Raw genomic sequence first — 8,060 nt, forward strand, 5'->3', positions numbered from 1 at the left:
TATAACTTGTACCCTGCACAATCTTAGCTATCACAAGTGTATCCTGCACCATCTCAGCTATAACTAGTGTACCCTGCACTATCTCAGCTATAACTTGTGTACCCTACACCATCTCAGCTAAAACCTGTGTACCCTGCACCATCTCAGCTATAACTTGTGTACCCTGCATCATCTAAGCTATAACTTGTGTACCCTACACCATCTCAGCTATAACTTGTGTTACCTGTAGCTTCTCAGCTATAACTTCTGTACCCTACACTATCTCAGCTATAACTAGTGTACCCTGCACCATTTCAGCTATAACTAGTGTACCCTGCACTATCTCAGCTATAACTTGAGTGCCCTGCACCATTTCAGCTATAACTTGTGTACCCTGCACCATATGAGCTATAACTTGTAACCTGCACCATCTCAGCTATATCTTGTGTACCCTGCACTATCTCAGCTATATCCTGTTTAACCTGCACCATCTCAGCTATAAATTGTACCCTGCGCTATTTCAGCTATAACTTGTGTGCCCTGCACCATCTCAGCTATATCTTGTGCACCTGCAACATTTCAGCTATAACTTGTGTACCCTGCACCATCTTAGCTATAAGTTGTGTACCCTGCACCATCTCAGCTATATCTTGTGCACCCTGTACCATCTCAGCTATAACTTTTACCCTGCACCATCTCAGCTGTATCTTGTGTACCCTGCATTATCTCAGCTATGTCTTGTGTACTCTGCACCATCTCAGCTATATCTTGTGTACCCTGCACCATCTCAGTTATAACTTGAACCCTTCACTATCTCAGCTATAAATAGTGTACCTTGCACCATCTCAGCTATAACTAGTGTACCCTACACCAACTCAGCTATAACTAGTGTACTCTGCAGCATCTCAGCTATAACTAGTGCCCCCTGCACCATCTCAGCTATAACTTGTGTACCCTGCACCATCTCAGCTATATCTTGTGTATCCTGCACCATCTCAGCTATACCTTGTGTACCCTGTATCATCTCAGCTATAACTTGTGTTCCCTGCACCTTCTCAGCTATATCTTGTGTATCCTGCACCATCTCAGATATAACTTGTGTACCCTGCAACATATCAAGTATAACTTGTACACTGCACCATCATAGCTATAATTTATATACCCTGCACAATCTCAGCTATAACTTGTACCCTGCACCATCTCAGCTATATCTTGTGTACCCTGCACCATCTCAGCTATGTCTTCTGTACCCTGCACTATCTCAACTATATCTTGTCTACCCTGCACCATTTCAGCTATAACTTGTACCCTGCATCATCTCAGCTATAACTAGTGTACCCTGCATAATCTCAGCTATAACTAGTGTACCCTACACCATCTCAGCTATAACTAGTGTACCCTGCAGCATCTCAGCTATAACTAGTGTACCCTGCACCATCTCAGCTATAACTAGTGTAGCCTGCATAATCTCAGCTTTAACTTATGTACCCTGTATCAACTCAGCTATAACATGTGTATCCTGCACCATTTCAGCTGTAACTTGTGTACCCTGCACCATCTACGCTATATCTTGTGTACCCTGCACCATTTCAGCTATAACTTTTGTACCCTGCAACATTTCAGCTATAACTTGTGTACACTGCACCATCTCAGCTATTTCTTGTGTACCCTGCACCATCTCAGCTATAACTCGTGTACCCTGCAACATCTCAGCTATAATTTGCACCCTACTCCATCTCAGCTATAACTTGTGTACCCTGCACCATCTCAGCTAAAACTAGTGTACCCTGCACTATCTCAGCTATAACTAGTGTACCCTGCACCATCTCAGCTATAACTTTTGTGCCCTGCACCATTTCAGCTATAACTTGTGTACCCTGCACCATCTCAGCAATAACTTGTACCCTGCACCATCTCAGCTATATCTTGTGTACCGTGCACCATCTCAGCTATATCTTGTGTAACCTGCACCATCTCAGCTATAAACTTGTGTACCCTGCACCATCTCAGCTATATCTTATGCACCCTGCACCATTTCACCTATACCTTGTGAACCCTGCACCATCTCAGCTATAACTTGTGTACCATGCACCATCTCAACTATAACTTGTGTACCTTGCACAATCTCAGCTATATCTTGTGCACCCTGCACCATCTCAGCTATAACTTGTACCCTGCACCATCTCAGCTATATCTTGTGTACCCTGCATTATCTCAGCTATGTCTTGTGTACCCTGAACCATCTCAGCTATATCTTGTGTACCCTGCACTATCTCAGTTATAACTTGAACCTTGCACTATCTCAGCTATAAATACTGTACCCTGCACCATCTCAGCTATAACTAGTGTACCCTACACCAACTCAGCTATAACTAGTGTACCCTGCAGCATCTCAGCTATAACTAGTGAACCCTGCACCATCTAAGCTATACCTTGTGTTCCCTGCACCTTCTCATCTATATCTTGTGTATCCTGCACCATCTCAGATATAACTTGTGTACACTCAACAATCTCAGCTATAACTTGTGTACCCTGCTCCATCTCAGTTATAAATTGTGTACCCTGCACAATCTCAGCTAGAACTTGTAATCTGCACCATCTCAGCTATATCTTGTATACCATGCACCATTTCAGCCATAACTAGTGTTCCCTACACCAACTCAGCTATAACTAGTGTACCCTCCAGCATCTCAGCTATAACTTGTGTACCCTGCACCATCTCAGCTATAACTTGTATACCCAGCACAATCTCAGCTATAACATGTACCCTGCACTATCTCAGCTATAAATAGTATACCCTGCACCATCTCAGCTATAACCTGTCTACCCTACACCATCTCAGCTATAACTTGTCTACCCTACACCATCACAGCTTTAACTTATGTACCCTGTATCATCTCAGCTATAACATGTGTACACTGCACAATCTCAGCTATAACTTGTGTACCCTGCAACATCTCAGCTATAACTTGTGCCCTGCACCATCTCAGCTATAACTTGTGTACCCTGCAACATCTCAGGTATAACTTGCACCCTGCACCATCTCAGCTATAACTTGTACCCTGCACCATCTCAGCTATATCTTGTGTATCCTGCACCATTTCAGCTATAACTTGTGTACCCTGCACCATCTCAGCTATAACTTGTACCCTGCACCATTTCAGCTATAACTTGTGTACCCTGCAACATCTCAGCTATATCGTGTGCACCCTGCACCATTTCAGCCATAAATTGTGTACCCTGCACCATCTCAGTTATAACTTGTGTACATTGTACCATCTCAGTTATATCTTGTGAACCCTGCACCATCTCTGCTATAACTTGTACCCTGCACCATCTCAGCTATGTCTTGTGTACCCTGCACCATCTCAACTATGTCTTCTGTACCCTGCACCATCTCGGCTATGTCTTGTGTACCCTGCACCATCTCAACTATGTCTTCTGTATCCTGCACCATCTCAGCTATAAATAGTGTACCCTGCACCATCTCAGTTATAACTAGTGTACCCTACACCAACTCAGCTATAACTAGTGTACCCTGCAGCATCTCAGCTATAACTAGTGTACCCTGCATCATCTCAGCTATAACTTGTCTAACCTACACTATCTCAGCTATAACTTGTGTACCCTGCACCATCTCAGCTATTACTTGCGTACCCTGCACCATCTCAGCTATAACTTGTGTACCCTACACCATCTCAGTTATAAATTGTGTACCCTGCACCATCTCAGCTATAACTTATGTTCCCTGTAGCATCTCAGCTTTAACCTATGTACCCTGTATCATCTAAGCTATAACATGTGTACACTGTACCATCTCAGCTATATTTTGTGTACCCTGCACCATCTCAGCCATAACTTGTGTACCCTGCACAATCTCAGCGATAACTTGTACCCTCCACCAACTCAGCTATATCTTGTGTACCATGCACCATCTCAGCTGTAACTTGTACCCTGCACCATTTCAGCTATATCTTGTGTACCCTGCACCATCTCAGCTATGTCTTGTTTACCTTGCACCATCTCAGCTACATCTTGTGTACCCTGCAAAATCTCAACTATAACTTGTACCCTGCACAATCACAGCTATCACAATTGTACCCTGCACCTTCTCAGCTATAACTACTGTACCCTGCACCATCTCAGCTACAACTTGTGTACCCTACACCATCTCAGCTAAAACTTGTGTACCCTGCACCATCTCAGCTATATATTGTGTACCCTGCATCATCTAAGCTATAACTTGTGTACCCTTCACCATCTCAGCTATAACTTGTGTACCCTGTAGCATCTCAGCTATAACTTCTGTACCCTACACTATCTCAGCTATAACTAGTGTACCCTGCACCATTTCAGCTATAACTAGTGTACCCTGCACTATCTCAGCTATGACTTGAGTGCCCTGCACCATTTCAGCTATAACTTGTGTACCCTGCACCATATGAGCTATAACTAGCAACCTGCACCATCTCAGCTATATCTTGTGTACCCTGCACTATCTCAGCTATATCTTGTGTAACCTGCACCTTCTCAGCTATAAATTGTACCCTGCGCCATTTCAGCTACAACTTGTGTGCCCTGCACCATCTCAGCTATATCTTGTGCACCTGCAACATTTCAGCTACAACTTGTGTACCCTGCACCTTCTTAGCTATAAGTTGTGTACCCTGCACCATCTCAGCTATATATTGTGCACCTGCACCATCTCAGCTATAACTTTTACCCCGCACCATCTCAGCTGTATCTTGTGTACCCTGCATTATCTCAGCTGTCTTGTGTACCCTGTACCATCTCAGCTATATCTTGTGTACCCTGCACCATCTCAGTTATAACTTGAACCCTTCACTATCTCAGCTATAAATAGTGTACCTTGCACCATCTCAGCTAAAACTAGTGTACCCTACACCAACTCAGCTATAACTAGTGTACTCTGCAGCATCTCAGCTATAACTAGTGCCCCCTGCACCATCTCAGCTATAACTTGTGTACCCGACACCATCTCAGCTATAACTTGTGTACCCTGCACCATCTCAGCTATAACTTGTGTACCCTGTATCATCTCAGCTATAACTTGTGTTCCCTGCACCTTCTCAGCTATATCTTGTGTATCCTGCACCATCTCAGATATAACATGTGTACCCTGCAACATATCAACTATAACTTGTACACTGCACCATCATAGCTATAATTTATATACCCTGCACAATCTCAGCTATAACTTATACCCTGCACCATCTCAGCTATATCTTGTGTACCCTGCACCATCTCAGCTATATCTTGTGTACCCTGCACCATCTCAGCTATGTCTTGTGTACCCTGCACCATCTCAACTATATCTTGTCTACCCTGCACCATTTAAGCTATAACTTGTACCCTACATCATCTCAGCTATAACTAGTGTACCCTGCATAATCTCAGCTATAACTAGTGTACCCTACACCATCTCAGCTATAACTAGTGTACCCTGCAGCATCTCAGCTATAACTAGTGTACCCTGCACCATCTCAGCTATAACTAGTGTACCCTGCATAGTCTCAGCTTTAACTTATGTACCCAGTATCATCTCAGCTATAACATGTGTATCCTGCACCATTTTAGCTATAACTTGTGTACCCTGCACCATCTCAGCTATATCTTGTGTACCCTGCACCATTTCAGCTATAACTTGTGTACCCTGCAACATTTCAGCTATAACTTGTGTACACTGCACCATCTCAGCTATTTCTTGTGTACCCTGCACCATCTCAGGTATAACTTGTATCCTGCACCATCTCAGCTATATCTTGTGTACCGTGCACCATCTCAGCTATGTCTTGTGTGCCCTGCACCATCTCATCTATATCTTGTGTACCCTGCACCATCTCAGCTATAACTTGTACCCTGCACCATCTCAGCTATAACTAGTGTACCCTGCACCATCTCAGCTAAAACTAGTGTACCCTACACCATCTCAGCTAAAACTACTGTACCCTGCAGTATCTCAGCTATAACTGGTGTACCCGGCACCATCTCAGCTATAACTTGTGTACCCTACACCATCTCAGTTATAACTTGTGTACCCTGTAGCATCTCAGCTATAATTTGTGAACCCTACCCCATCTCAGCTATAACTTGTGTACCCTACACCATCTCAGCTATAACTTGTGTACCCTGCATCATCTCATCTATAACATGTATACCCTGTACCATCTCAGCTATAACTTGTGTACCCTGCACAATCTCTGCGATAACTTGTACCCAGCACCAACTCAGCTATATCTTGTGTACCATGCACCATCTCAGCTATAACTTGTATCCTGCACCATCTCAGCTATATCTTGTGTACCCTGCACCATCTCAGCTATGTCTTGTGTACCCTGCACCATCTCAGCTCTATCTTGTGTACCCTGCACCATCTCAGCTATACCGTGTACCCTGCACCATCTCAGCTAGAACTAGTGTACCCTACACCATCTCAGCTATAACTAGTGTACCCAGCAGCATCTCAGCTATAACTGGTGTACCCTGCACAATCTCAGCTGTAACTTATGTACCCTACACCATCTCAGCTATAATTTGTGTACCCTGCATCATCTCATCTATAACTTGTGTACCCTGCACCATCTCAGCTATAACTTGTGTACCCTGCACCATCTCAGCTATAACTTTTATCCCGCACCATCTCAGCTGTATCTTGTGTACCCTGCATTATCTCAGCTGTCTTGTGTACCCTGTACCATCTCAGCTATATCTTGTGTACCCTGCACCATCTCAGTTATAACTTGAACCCTTCACTATCTCAGCTATAAATAGTGTACCTTGCACCATCTCAGCTAAAACTAGTGTACCCTACACCAACTCAGCTATAACTAGTGTACTCTGCAGCATCTCAGCTATAACTAGTGCCCCCTGCACCATCTCAGCTATAACTTGTGTACCCGACACCATCTCAGCTATAACTTGTGTACCCTGCACCATCTCAGCTATAACTTGTGTACCCTGTATCATCTCAGCTATAACTTGTGTTCCCTGCACCTTCTCAGCTATATCTTGTGTATCCTGCACCATCTCAGATATAACATGTGTACCCTGCAACATATCAACTATAACTTGTACACTGCACCATCATAGCTATAATTTATATACCCTTCACAATCTCAGCTATAACTTATACCCTGCACCATCTCAGCTATATCTTGTGTACCCTGCACCATCTCAGCTATATCTTGTGTACCCTGCACCATCTCAGCTATGTCTTGTGTACCCTGCACCATCTCAACTATATCTTGTCTACCCTGCACCATTTAAGCTATAACTTGTACCCTGCATCATCTCAGCTATAACTAGTGTACCCTGCATAATCTCAGCTATAACTAGTGTACCCTACACCATCTCAGCTATAACTAGTGTACCCTGCAGCATCTCAGCTATAACTAGTGTACCCTGCACCATCTCAGCTATAACTAGTGTACCCTGCATAGTCTCAGCTTTAACTTATGTACCCAGTATCATCTCAGCTATAACATGTGTATCCTGCACCATTTTAGCTATAACTTGTGTACCCTGCACCATCTCAGCTATATCTTGTGTACCCTGCACCATTTCAGCTATAACTTGTGTACCCTGCAACATTTCAGCTATAACTTGTGTACACTGCACCATCTCAGCTATTTCTTGTGTACCCTGCACCATCTCAGGTATAACTTGTATCCTGCACCATCTCAGCTATATCTTGTGTACCCTGCACCATCTCAGCTATGTCTTGTGTGCCCTGCACCATCTCATCTATATCTTGTGTACCCTGCACCATCTCAGCTATAACTTGTACCCTGCACCATCTCAGCTATAACTAGTGTACCCTGCACCATCTCAGCTAAAACTAGTGTACCCTACACCATCTCAGCTAAAACTACTGTACCCTGCAGTATCTCAGCTATAACTGGTGTACCCGGCACCATCTCAGCTATAACTTGTGTACCCTACACCATCTCAGTTATAACTTGTGTACCCTGTAGCATCTCAGCTATAATTTGTGAACCCTACCCCATCTCAGCTATAACTTGTGTACCCTACACCATCTCAGCTATAACTTGTGTACCCTG

At 43.8% G+C, this 8,060-nt stretch overlaps 2 protein-coding genes across 2 annotated transcripts; both read right to left on the reverse strand.

The window, feature by feature from the left end:
• Positions 1-3,259: 3,259 nt before the first annotated feature.
• Positions 3,260-5,840, reverse strand: LOC138350966 (uncharacterized). The gene is made up of 5 exons (XM_069302428.1): positions 5,748-5,840; positions 5,212-5,325; positions 4,890-5,119; positions 3,933-4,051; positions 3,260-3,441 (listed from the first exon to the last, which is right to left on the reverse strand). The coding sequence occupies exons 1-5, from the start codon at positions 5,838-5,840 to the stop codon at positions 3,260-3,262; spliced, it is 738 nt and encodes a 245-aa protein (XP_069158529.1).
• A 967-nt stretch (positions 5,841-6,807) lies between these two features.
• LOC138350967 (sperm acrosomal protein FSA-ACR.1-like) lies at positions 6,808-7,768 on the reverse strand. Its single transcript, XM_069302429.1, has 3 exons — positions 7,676-7,768; positions 7,140-7,253; positions 6,808-7,047 (listed from the first exon to the last, which is right to left on the reverse strand). Exons 1-3 carry the CDS (start codon positions 7,766-7,768, stop codon positions 6,808-6,810), a joined length of 447 nt encoding a protein of 148 aa, XP_069158530.1.
• Positions 7,769-8,060: the final 292 nt, after the last annotated feature.

The sequence above is a fragment of the Procambarus clarkii genome, chromosome 48, assembly GCF_040958095.1.
Source record: "Procambarus clarkii isolate CNS0578487 chromosome 48, FALCON_Pclarkii_2.0, whole genome shotgun sequence".
Lineage (NCBI taxonomy): Eukaryota > Metazoa > Arthropoda > Malacostraca > Decapoda > Cambaridae > Procambarus > Procambarus clarkii.